General features: G+C 32.5%; 1 protein-coding gene across 1 annotated transcript in view; it reads left to right on the forward strand.

Moving 5' to 3' along the window:
• ROBO2 (roundabout guidance receptor 2) overlaps window positions 1-13,375 on the forward strand; it is a 1,375,087-nt gene that overhangs the window by 1,272,272 nt on the left and 89,440 nt on the right. The window contains exons 10-13 of the mRNA XM_049785493.1: window positions 193-274; window positions 707-869; window positions 2,453-2,619; window positions 6,052-6,173. Coding sequence (XP_049641450.1) covers window positions 193-274; window positions 707-869; window positions 2,453-2,619; window positions 6,052-6,173 — 534 coding nt within the window. The remainder of the gene's footprint in view (window positions 1-192; window positions 275-706; window positions 870-2,452; window positions 2,620-6,051; window positions 6,174-13,375) is intronic.

Genomic DNA, 13,375 nt, shown 5'->3' on the forward strand with positions numbered 1-13,375 from the left:
ATTTGTCACTATTATAAATAAGATAATGAGTTTATTTTAATAATTTATGTATACATATGATTTAGTCATATAGGATTGGAAAGCAAATAATACAGAACAATTATGGTTGAAGAAACTAAAATTTCCAGATTGAGGTTGAGGACTTGTTCTATGGGTAAATGAAAGCAATTCTCTCATTTTTGTGCATACCAGATTTCTGATACTGGCACTTATACTTGTGTGGCTACAAGTTCAAGTGGAGAGACATCCTGGAGTGCTGTGTTGGATGTGACAGGTGAGATTGTTGCATTTATATTGATAACATAAATTTTGAGACCAAAAATAATGAGTTCATTATCAAATAACAAGTTAAGGAGACACCAAGATTTTTAATTCACTCCATATGTTGTATGCTACTCAGTTATTGTGGCACCACTTGTACAAAGCATTGTATATTTGCTATTTGATACATTTGTCTTTAACAACCTTGTCATTTTCTTTTTCCTATATAAAAGTAAAAAAAAGTCTAGTAATTACAAACTAAAGTGAACTTTATTGACCTGTAGAAAAACAAACAAGCAAGCAAGCAGTCAAATTCTCACATACCCCTTGGACTTATAGGCATAAGTCACACATTGTTTTATTTAAATTTTAGAGTGTTTTCCTTTTTGATGAATGCTACCAGGTATGCAATTGAACATAAAGATCTTCTGTTTGTTGTCTATAGAATCTGGAGCAACGATCAGTAAAAATTATGATTTAAATGACCTGCCAGGGCCACCATCTAAGCCACAGGTCACTGATGTTACTAAGAATAGTGTCACCTTGTCCTGGCAACCAGGTACTCCTGGAACCCTTCCAGCAAGTGCATATATCATTGAAGCTTTCAGGTATGAGAGAGTTTATTTTTTCTATGGGCTTTTGACGTTAGATTTTGTATCCCAATCCCAATATCCCATTTGAGCTATAACTGGGGTATTTTTGTTTGTTTGTTTGTACTCCCATCCCAAAAGGACCGTTCAATCAGTGAACTTAAAAAAAAAAAACTTATACAACAGACTTTTAGAACTTAGTCATACTTTTCTCATTAATAATGTAATTATGACTAAACATGCATTTTGTGCCTAGGTTTGTAGGTATATATAGCATGATATAATCACTTTGTTCCTTTCTTGATTCTGATTGTTGTAGAGACAAGTTTAGAATTTTGGCATTATAATAGTTGCAAAAGCATGGTACTTTGTATTCCCTGTAACATTTATTAGGGTATCAATCTGTGGAACTTTTTAAAATAGAATATATATGAATGTAATACTTGTGTTTTGAGGTTGTGACTACCGTTACTTAAAATCTACCAAAATATTGTTTTTATATATGTCTAATTACTAAAATGAATATATATCTGCATGTTATTTGAAGTACTTGTCATCAATTTTAAAATATAAGTTAGATGATTTAGCCCCAACTGTCACCCATCTAAAAAAAGAATGTAGATTATAAATTGTCTTATGATACTTCGATAGTTTCTGTGAGTAGAAAAATTTGGCTTTATATTATGTTTTAATGTGATACTATTTGCCATCATAAAGATAATGATAGTTCCTCTCACTTTTAGACATAAAGACAAATATCCTATTTCAGTAATATTTTCAGTAACAAGCTTTGCATATTCTAAAATTCAAAATAATTTTCTTCCATAATTTTCTTGCTTTACTGCATGATGACTTAAGTAAACAATAAGTGTGCAGCTCTAAAAAACTACATCCCCCTCATTTTACACTAAAGCAAATTTGACAGATTTAGAAGCTCTGAATTTGTCTATCACTTGTAGCTGACTTTATGGGGTCCACACATCAGAGTCAGAAACATTTTGCCATATCTAAATGAGAAAGTGCAATACTGTATATTGTACAATTTTATTAAAAATGTGACCAAGGGAAAATATTCATTACATGCTTCCTTTCTTCTTTTACAGATATGTAGTTTTAGAAGGCTCTATTATAATATTGCATGTGGAATTGATGCAAAAGAACACACCTTGTAACAGGAAAATGTATTGGCATAATTTACTCTGTAGTCCATTTATTCTTTCTGCAGGTTAATTCTTTTCAAGGTATATATATATATACATTTCGAGGACCATATTTATTGTATAAACTTGATGTTGTGATCTTGGCCTCTGTTCCTTTTACAGGTATTCATTTAGTGGGCTGCTGTGCATTAGCAAAGGGCTGTCACATCTTCTGGGCTGAGTTTAATTTTGTTGTGCATGGCACTTCTGTTAGGTGGGCTCGGCTTTGTTGTGGAATAAATGGAAATCATCCAAATGTTTCATTTATTGGGCTGAACACTTCAAGTGTTTTGTGTGCGTGTGTGTTTAATTTTCAGCCATTAACCTTTGTCATTGATACCCAACTCCATTTCCAATACCTTTTGGACTGTTCTTTGAATGAAAGTTCTGCTCATGTTTCAGCCAATCGGTGAGCAATAGCTGGCAGACAGTGGCCAACCACGTAAAGAGCACGCTCTACACAGTGAGAGGACTGCGACCAAATACAATTTATTTATTCATGGTGAGAGCGATCAACCCCCAAGGCCTCAGTGATCCAAGCCCTATGTCAGATCCTGTTCGCACACAAGGTAATTTAATATCTATTGTCAGCAAAGACGATGCATTCTAGAAGAAAGCAAGAAGAACTAAGAGATTGTAGAATAGACTGTGCCTGCAGATCTTTTCATATTGATTCACTGATCTGATTCAATAAAAGAAGAGTCTTGTTTACCTTAGTGACATACATCTTCTTTTTGAAATTCTCAGGGTCTATATAGTTTTAAAATATAATTGAGTGCATTTCCATGAAATACACTAATTTAGGGGTTAAGTATGTGTCAGAGAGGGAAAAAACAAAATATTTTTGCTTGTTAGACATGAATTATGCATTTAATAAACCAAATGATATTTTGCATATAAGTTTGTCATGCAGGTAAGACTAACAAAATGTCTAATCTAATGTGAAAGAATTCTCTTTGGATAGCCTTATAGCAGGCAAGGTGTGCTTCCCAGAGAAACAGCATCTGCAGTGCCTGGAACTACATATAAAACACAGACTCTCAGAACCCATCTGAAAAGTTCTGAATGTGTGATCTCAGTCTCAGGCGAGAAGCACTTTTTTTGTTTGTTTGTTTTGTTTTTTGGACCACACTCGGGGTGCTCAGGGGTAATTACTCCTGGCTGTCTGCTCAGAAATAGCTCCTGGCAGGCACGGGGAACCACCTGGGACACCGGGATTTGAACCAATCACCTTTGATCCTGGATCCGCTGCTTGCAAGGCAAACGCCCGCTGTGCTATCTCTCCAGGCCCGAGAAGCACTTTCAAGGCGATGCCACGGCCCTGGTTTAACCGGCATCATCCCATCTATTTTATTACATTGAATGGATGTGCAAGTGGGTAATTTGTTGTGGAATTCAGTAAATCAGCTTTTATGTCTGAGCATGATTATTTTGACTGAAAACAAGCAAATAAAAATCCTGGATATAATCATATCTAAATTGAAATTTTACTCCTTGAATTTTTAGAAACTGATCTCTTGAACTGGAGAAGTCTAAGGGTTAATATTTAGAGTGACATGGCAACTTCCCTTCCCACTTACAGATGAAGGGAATTTAATAATATAGAAATGGTGTCAGAACTGTTTGCTGCAAACTATTTCCCACAGGGCTCTGGAGAAAGGGTTAATTATTTCCTAGGTGGCAAAGACTTTGAACAATATACAATTCAAGGTAGTATTTTTATGCTATAAAAAGCATTCATAAAGCCTTAAAATATTATTATAATTACAATGTAGTCAGTGATAGTAACTAGCAAGCTATTATAACCGAGAAGGGTGCCTTAAAAGAATCCAATGAAATAAAGTCCCCACGTGATTCTGTAGCATTGCTGACATGATGACAGTCAGGGGAGGGGAGAATGCCACTTTGCTATTGTTCTCTAAGCATTAATGTGATTAATTTTCCATGATGATAAAGGGCCTGTAGGTGAAAAATCTGTCTCGAGAGAAAGAAAGAGTACAACAAGGAATTTGAAGATCTGAAACTGGTTATATTTTACCTTGCCTGCATCCAATTGCTTTTAGTGTGGGAATTTAATGAGCAAATTAATTTAATGAACTTGAGGAGAAAGAGGTGTATGGTTTCACACTGAGGAATGAGAGTACTTGCTCCAATTTTGCATGCGTGGGTAGAAATATCCAGTTTTTGCGTGTTGCTGATACAATAGCTGGTACAGAAAGATACCAAGAGGGGGAGAAAATTTGGGTGTGATAGAATTGGGCAAACCATCTTGATCATTCAATAACTTAGCCAGTCACTAAATCTTGACTCATAAAATAACTTTTCAGGAAAAGGTCAAAGAAGATTAATGAAAAGTTGTTTGTAATCTGGCTGGTTCCAGTTGAGAGACTATATAGAACAAGAGACTTACGTTCTCTAAGCAGATGTTTAATAGGAAACCTCATGTTTTGTGTCTGAATGTCAGAATCATTTTTTGACATCAAGCTTTCTATGCCTCTGCATCCTGCAGAGAGCTTCTTTTTAAAAAACAATTATTATATGATTTTTAATTTTTATATGTATTAAACATCATCGAGTTTATTTTACTGAGTCAAGAATTATTTGTACATTCACCCTCATTATTGACCAAAAACAGGCATATAGTAAGGATTAGTATCATTCAGTAAATATACATAATTTTTCTAAATCCAATAAAACCTTGCTCTGCTGAGTATAGTGATGATAAAATCAGTGAAAAAAGAAAAAAAAACATCGCAGTGTAATTTACAATTTATATTAATAATGTCTAATATAAGGTTTGGCAGAAGTATGCACTTAAAATGTTTTTGTATTATTGTATTCTAAATTGTGAAAATGGGGAATATCAAGATTTAAATAACATGTACTTTGAAGTTAAACTGCTTTTCTTCTATAACATAGGTGAGAAAAAATTCAGCTTTTGCATTAGAGTGTACAAAATGAAGGAATGTGAATACATGTGAAATTCAGTATTTGTTTTAATTTTAGTGAAGCTGTCTATAATTTATATCTTTCTTAGAGAACACATAGAATATAAAATACTAAATTGTTGAGCAATTGGGCAATATTAAAAATTTTAAGTATCAGTACATAGTTGAGAGTGTATCATTCAAAGATAAGTTTTCTGTCTCCACATGTCACTTCCCCAAAATACCCCAGCTGCATTATTTTTGTCAGTTATTAGAGAACTGTTCACAATGTAGAATGTCTTATCAGTATTCTAAATCTTTCACCTAAAAGCATATTAGTTAATTTGAACGCATTTTCCACCTTCACCCTCAATTTTTTTTTTCTTTTTTTGGTTTTTGGGCCACACCCGGCGTTACTCAAGGGTTACTCCTGGCTGTCTGCTCAGAAATAGCTCCTGGCAGGCACGGGGGACCATATGGGACACTGGGATTTGAACCAACCACCTTAGGTCCTGGATGGGCTGCTTGCAAGGCAAACACCGCTGTGCTATCTCTCCGGCCCCCACCCTCAATTTCTTATCATTAATGACATAATTCTTATAACCAGTCACACCCTCCAACCCATTATTTCCCCTTTTAAGTTTGTAGATTAAAATAGACCTAAAGATTCAGAATACCCTCAGTTAATTGGGAAAGTAGAATAAACACAATTATAAATAACTATTTGAAGTTTTGAGACCATTGATTGAATGAAATGCCATTTAATATGCCAATAAGTATATAAAACTGATACTTATAGAGAGATTTAAAATATATACCTACTCATTTAATAAGATAATAGTTCTCTTACAACAATGTATTTAATTTAGACATGAATTTGCAAATGCTCTCTTGCTGTATTTAGTGAAATATTTCAAATTTTTTTCTATAATGGCAATATATATATTACTTTAATATTTTGTCACAAGAATTTTTTTTATTCTAAAATTAGTTCTAATGGCATAATATTGGTGATATATAATAACCATAACCATAATGTACAATATTTTAAAAAGAAATTGTTATTGCCTGTAGATATCAGTCCTCCAGCACAAGGTGTGGATCACAGACAAGTACAGAAGGAATTAGGAGATGTCATTGTCCGTCTACATACTCCAGTTGTATTGACTCCCACAACTGTTCAAGTCACATGGACGGTAAGTTTTCAAAGGCTATTTTAATGACAAAATTTCATTCCTTTAAGGAAACAAACCAGAAAAAAAAAAAAGAAAAAGAAAAAAGAAAAAGTAATAAAACAACCCAAATCACTAATTTGTATCATGGTACAATCAAGTATATAGGTCTTTTTTGAGACAAATGAATATATGTGTCTTTCTTTTCTCTGGAGAGAAAAGAATATATGGGTTCTTTTCTCTCAAAGAGTAAATAGAGTAATGGAATAAAACTATATTGATGGAAGTGTTCTTGTAGCTTGTCCTGATTTCTGAGCTTTTTTTTTTAATCTCATTGAGACAGAATTAATATATAAGCATTAGCATGAACAACTCCATTTCCATATTTTAATTTTGTAATTCTCAGAAAGATTTTAGAAATTTTGTTATCCAAAATAATACCTTTCACTAGCAATCACTCTCCAATCTATATTTATCCTTTTCAACAATAATCTATTATCTCATTCACTAGATTTTTCTTTTAATTTCATGAGAATGTAAACATGTTTTTCTTGGGTTTCTATGCCTTACATCTTTCATTCAGACGAATATGTTTGAGGTTTATTAGTGTTATCCTGAGTTAATACTTTGTTCATTTATGCTAACAGTGTTCTTATGTGTGTATATTACAAGCACCTATATCTATTAATAAGCTTATCTATCTTTAAGTTGTTTCCACTTTTGTCTATTGTAAAAAAAATAGCACCTGATCAGCAGCAGTGTGGAAACTCTGAATGAACTTATGTTTTCGTTTCTCTTGTGTATTCTTCTTTTCTATTTATTTATTTATTTATTTATTTATTTATTTATTTATTTATTTATTTATTTATTTATTTTGGTTTTTGGGCCACACCCGGCGTTGCTCAGGGGTTACTCCTGGCTGTCTGCTCAGAAATAGCTCCTGGCAGGCACGGGGGACCATATGGGACAACCGGATTTGAACCAACCACCTTTGGTCCTGGATCGGCTGCTTGCAAGGCAAACACCTCTATGCTATCTCTCCGGGCCCCTCTCGTGTATTCTTAAGAATTGATGATTAGTATAATCTCATGGCTTAATTTCTGATGAACTACCAGATTGGTTTTCAAAATGGTAGCATTATTTTGTGGTCATAATAGCAAGGTTTGAAGGTTTATTTCTTCATATTTTTTATTTCTTGATATCTTTCCAATATTTTTTCTCAAATCATTGCCAACACTTTTTTAATGTTTACTTTTTTATTTAAGTCATATTGATATGTGAGAAATGGCCAATCTTTGTATATGATTCTTACATTATTAAATAGTAATGATATTGCGTATCTTTCTTGTGCTTACTTCATAAGTCTTTAGTGAGAAGTCTACTCAAAATTCTTTCCACATTTTACAGTTTGTTAGTCTTCTTATAAATGTATGAGTTAAAGTCGAAAAAAAAAAGAGTTAAAGTCTGCATTTTAGATTTATCTTATCTTATCAGATTCATAATTTGAATTTTTTCTCCCAATCTATGGCCTTTTCAGATTTCCTTTATAGTGTTATTGGAAGGTAAAAATTAATATTTTTATTACTGGTCACCTATTATTTCAATATTATAGCAATATATCTTAATATTTATAAACTGTTCACCACCTCACCACCAAACTTCCTGTGCTATCTCTCCCATAGATTCTTTCCTCTCTCTCCTTTTCCTATCCCACTCTAGTCACTAGAGAGATAGTTCAGGGGGTAACACATGTGCCTTGCACACAGATCAAATTCTATCCCTGGAACTAAACATGGTTCCCTGAACGCTGCCAGTAATGATCCCTATGTACAGAAATAGGAATGAGCCTTGAGAACATCTGTATGTGAACCAAATAACAAAAAGAGATATCTAACATATTTGTGTTTTGCCAGTTTTTCCTTTAGTTAATTATAGTCCACAGATATTTTTTTAAATTATATTCCATATTTTGGCTTATTTCACATATTACCACAACGTCTAAAACTTCATAAGTATATCAGAATTATAAAAGAGTATGTTATCTTAAATTCTACATGTATGTGTAAAAAATTATATACTAGAAAAATCAGGGTCATTTGAATTAGACAATTTTTCACTTAAATTATAATATTAATTAGAATTCATTTATAGCTATATGTCTATTATCATTTTTGTTATAATGTAATAATGACTGTTTAGAAAAATTTCTTCCCATTAATTCCAAGTCTCTGAGAGAAATAACTACTTTACATGTTCCCACCACCCTTTTAGAAAAAAAAAAGTTTGAAGAAAGAAAATTGGTTATTATGAGTCATATGGTATTCATTTATTGTGTTTAAGTAGCTATGTTTGAAGTAAAGACATACTGGAATATAAAACACAATGAAAATAATTGTTCTATTGTTCTCTCAATTTTAATTTCTCATAACAATTATTTCATTGAACAAATGCAATTAAATATCACTTGTGAATACCGACTAAGTTTCTAAAAAGTGGGCCAGCATTATATGAAGAAAACATGAAAATTGGAAAAAGTAGTGCAGAGAGGATATGTTTACATAGGATAAATGTGTTTATGGATACATAGATTGACATTCAGTAATGGATGAATCCATTCTTAGATAAAGGAAAAGGCCTCATTTCAACTACATTTTTAAGGGACAAATAAAGTCCTTGTATTATTTCTAAACAGAGTAAAACAGAATCATATTTAAGGTACTTTATTCTACTTTTCTAATTCTAGGGGGAAAAAAAGCAGTTCTGACAAGTTAAAGAATGTTCCCAAATATTCTATGCCTGTTTTACATATGTTTAGATAAGAACAATATTTCCTATATCTTGAGGCCAGAGATAAAGTACAGTGGATATAGTATTTCTTGCATGTGGGCAACTCCATTTTAGTCTCCAACACCTTATTGGTCCAAATCTTGCTATGCGTGATCCTGAATGCAGAGCACTGCCAGACCCAAAATTTGTTTTCCAACTTTTAATCTTATTTTCGTGATTTTCACACTTAAAATAAAATAATAAAGCTAAAAATGTGTTGTTTTGGGAGAATATTGAAATAAGTTTTATTGGTTAGACATAGTTATTTATTTATTATTGAGTCCTAAGTCAAACCCCACAGTATTTAGCTCTGAGGACAAACAATAATATCTCTTTTGTTACTTTTTTTTTTTTTTTTTTTTTTGGTTTTTGGTTTTTTGGGTCACACCCGGCAGTGCTCAGGGGTTACTCGTGGCTCCACACTCAGAAATCGCTCCTGGCAGGCTCTGGGGACTATATGGGATACTGGGAAGCGCCTTACTTCCATGCTATCTCTCCGGCCCCTCTTTTATTATATTTTTAATCTTACTATATGGTCACATTTTTGTCCTATCATTACAAAATTGGATAATATTTTAAAAGGAAGATGCTTATATTTAATACTAATTATTAATCAAATTACATCATATTTAAATCCATTTATTGGTTTAATTTTGCATTAGACATAAATTGAGTTCTCCTTAGAATGTCTTTATTCTTTGCTCTCATGTAGGAAACTTAATGACCATCAATTTTTCAAGGGCACAATAGGAAATTTTTCTGCCATGCCACTGAAATAGCCCAGTGTCTTTAACCAGTTTTATGACTAAGAAAAAAAAAAAAAGAAAATAATTTCATCTTCAATAGCAGGTTTTTTAAACCTTATTCTCAATTTTATTTTATTTTATTTGGAGTGGCGGTTGGATCACCTCCAGCGGCGCTCAAGGGTTACTCCTTGCTGCTCTGAGAAATTACTCCTGTCAGGCTCCGGGACTATATAGGATGCCAGGAATCGGTTTGCACCATGCAAGAAACTGTACCACTGTGCTATCTCCGGCCCCATTCTCAATTTTAAGCTTTCTATGTTCAGTTAAGACAAGTATCTTTTGAGCTGCTTATAAATAGAGAATTTTAGGATAAGAAACAAAGTTTTTCGGAGCCCGGAGAGATAGCACAACAGCGTTTGCCTTGCAAGCAGCTGATTCAGGACCAAAGGTGGTTGGTTCGAATCCCGGTGTCCCATATGGTCCCCCGTGCCTGCCAGGAGCTATTTCTGAGCAGACAGCCAGGAGTAACCCCTGAGCACTGCCAGGTGTGGCCCAAAAACCAAAAAAAAAAAAAAAAAAAAAAAAGGAACAAAGTTTTTATGTGTTTATGGAGTAAATTACTTGAAAAGTCACTGAGTTTAAAAGATTAATATCAAAATGACATGTTTATACTCTTGTAAAACTTTCGGGAAAAGAGTCTATGACATACATGCTCATTTCTGTATCCATTACAAATGAATTTTTTTCTTTGTTGATATGATTTCTGTAAATGTGAAGTCAATGACTTTCATTTCTGCTATTTTGTGCCTTTATGATAGCAGAAACCAAAATAACTATTGAAGAATCACAGTATTTTATACATTTTATTGATATTTCTAATGCCAGGTATTGTTTATATCATGTTATTTTGTTTTACATGAATTATTTGTTACATGAGAAATAAAATTGTATATGAAAGAGGTATATTTAGTGACATATCATCAGATTATAGTTAATATAGTTAATTGCCAAAATAATTATTGCTATTTTATTAATACGCTGCATTTTCAATCACTAAATCCATTATTTCTTTTTTTTGGGGGGGGTCACACCCGTTGACACCCAGGGGTTACTTCTGGCTATCGACTCAGAAATAGCTCCTGGCTTGGGGGGACCATATGGGACGCCAAGCAGTTTGTCCTAGGCTAGCGCTTGCAAGGTAGACAGATGCTTTACCTCTAGCACCACCGCTCAGGCCCCAAATCTATTATTTCTTAAGGGAGGATTATTTTGTAATAAAGATGATATTTACTGCCATGGCTTCGATCTTAGATTATATATAATCTTCTATTTTATATTATATATTAATTTATATTGATAAACTATATATGATTTTAGGTTATATATATTCTTTAAAATATCACATTATTGAAATTAGAGTTATAGATGCAGTGACATTTGAGAGGAATTTACTATTTCTTAAATGTGGGTTTATATTTGGAGCTAGCTAAGATGGCTATTATATAGTTACATATATAGTTATTCAATTACAAATAAAAAACCCTAAAATGCATATTTGCTCTGGAAAGATTATGCTCCTACATAACTAGTTTTATTTATTATTTGTGTTTTGGCTACACATAATGGTGCTCAGGGTTTACTTCTGTCTCTGTGCTGAAGAAATTAGTCTTGGTGGGTGCTGGGATTTGAACTTGCAAGACGAGAGCCCTACCCACTGGACTAGTGCTCCAGGCTAACCAGGTTAATCACCCAGCAACAGTAGTGAACAAAAACTACTTTGTAAAAGTGGATGCACTTATAAGGAGAGGCCAAATGATAAGAAAATGACTCACAAAGAAAATACCAGTAAATCCCTTATTAAGCATGGTCATTAGAAGTAATGTGGGTGTGTCTAAATCTTTACAACAATCACAGTTATTTGCTTTTTAAAACCTCCAAGCTACTCAAGTAGCAGCCAGTGTGCTTTGATAATGTTGAATTTTACAACTCATCAAAATTCAGTTTATTTACTTAGTAGGCTAAACCCATCAAAGTAAATTCACTTAGAATTTTCAGCTTATGTGGAATTTTTGTTTGGTTAAGGAGATAGAATTAAACATCTTACAAACTTTTAACACAACTACTACTTAAACTAATTTAGAGGTCATATTAGAGACTTTTGGGTGTATATACTTTATATAACAGTGGTATTTAACATTTGTATTTCTAAACTCTCTAAGATGCTTTAACTGTTTTTGTCATTTAATTGTTCTTGTGACTTTGTACTTATTAATCAGTTTCTTTATAATTTTTTATTTTTTTATTTTTTGTTTCTTTATAATTTCACTTTTCCTTTAGGTAACTTTCTTCTCCCATTTTAGAAAAAAAGCAGCTTTTAAAATCATATTAATCTATAAATTTGTAGATTATGATTATAATCTACTTTAAAGGAAAATCCTCCTATAATAAGACTATTAATAAAATTAGTAACATCATATAACTTACCTTGGAATTTAATCTGTGAAAATTGAAACCAAAAGCCAGTGGTATAGAAGGAACAACTTTTCAATAAAAATCCTTCCTATTTTATTTTTTTAACTACAATGGTTACTGTTTCATTTGCATCTACCTGTAACAGCAAATTTCCTTTAAAAATGTGTTGTAACTTCACAAAATTAAGTTAAACTATTTTAAGTAGGTCATTATTATACACTGGTTAAAGACAGTCTGAGCAAGGCAATGTTGTGTAGTAAACATTAGCTTCATAAAGTCCCTAAAACACTTAATTAATGAAAACCAAACATGGAGAAAACCAATTTACCCTGATTTACAGACTCCCTTCATCTGGAAACAGCTGCTTAATGTTCTTCTTAAAAACACAGCTTGTTTCTTTCAGTATTAACAAGCTATTATTGTGAGTTATGTCTTTCTTTCAGTATATAAATTCACTTAAAGTGAATGCAGAGAAGTTTATAAAATGCAAGTTTAATGTTATTTTAACATATGCTGCAAGCATTTTTTGAGCGATGACAGTTTTGATGAAAGACATCTCTCCTTGGCACTTATAAATTTAACTTTTTGCTTTTGGGTTGCCTGGTTTTATAATGCCAAGTCAACATCCATTTTGCAAAAAATTATGTCTATTGGTAAAAACCAAAATAGTAGCGTGGCTACGAATTTAAAGATCATGAGCTTTGGCATCAGAACTAATCTTCCTATTCTTGACATAATCTCTTGCAAGCATAGCACTAACTCTAGAATTGTTTCGACAGTTAGAAATCTGTCTGGAGGGAAAAGGAATTTTTAACTATTGGCTCTTATCTGAGAAACTAGAAATAACTATATATTAGAAACATACATGAGTGTACCCACATCCTTCATATGTTTTTATAGGCTGGATATTTGAAATACATTTTTTGTTCCACTGTATTTTAATAAAGTTATGTATATATTTATATTTTCTGCCCTCATGTAAAAAATAAAATAAAGCTATAACACCTCAATATCAGAAATTTATACATATACAGTTGCTATTTGTATTTTAGTGATAATCAAGTAAAAAAAACTGTTTAGAAAATAGCTTTCATCACCACCTATTCTCAGTTTTCTCCCTCCAATTTCTTGAAAGAAGGCTATTTTATTTCTTTTCTATTAAATTGTACACTTTTTGTGTCA

Source organism: Suncus etruscus, chromosome 13 (assembly GCF_024139225.1).
Source record: "Suncus etruscus isolate mSunEtr1 chromosome 13, mSunEtr1.pri.cur, whole genome shotgun sequence".
NCBI lineage: Eukaryota > Metazoa > Chordata > Mammalia > Eulipotyphla > Soricidae > Suncus > Suncus etruscus.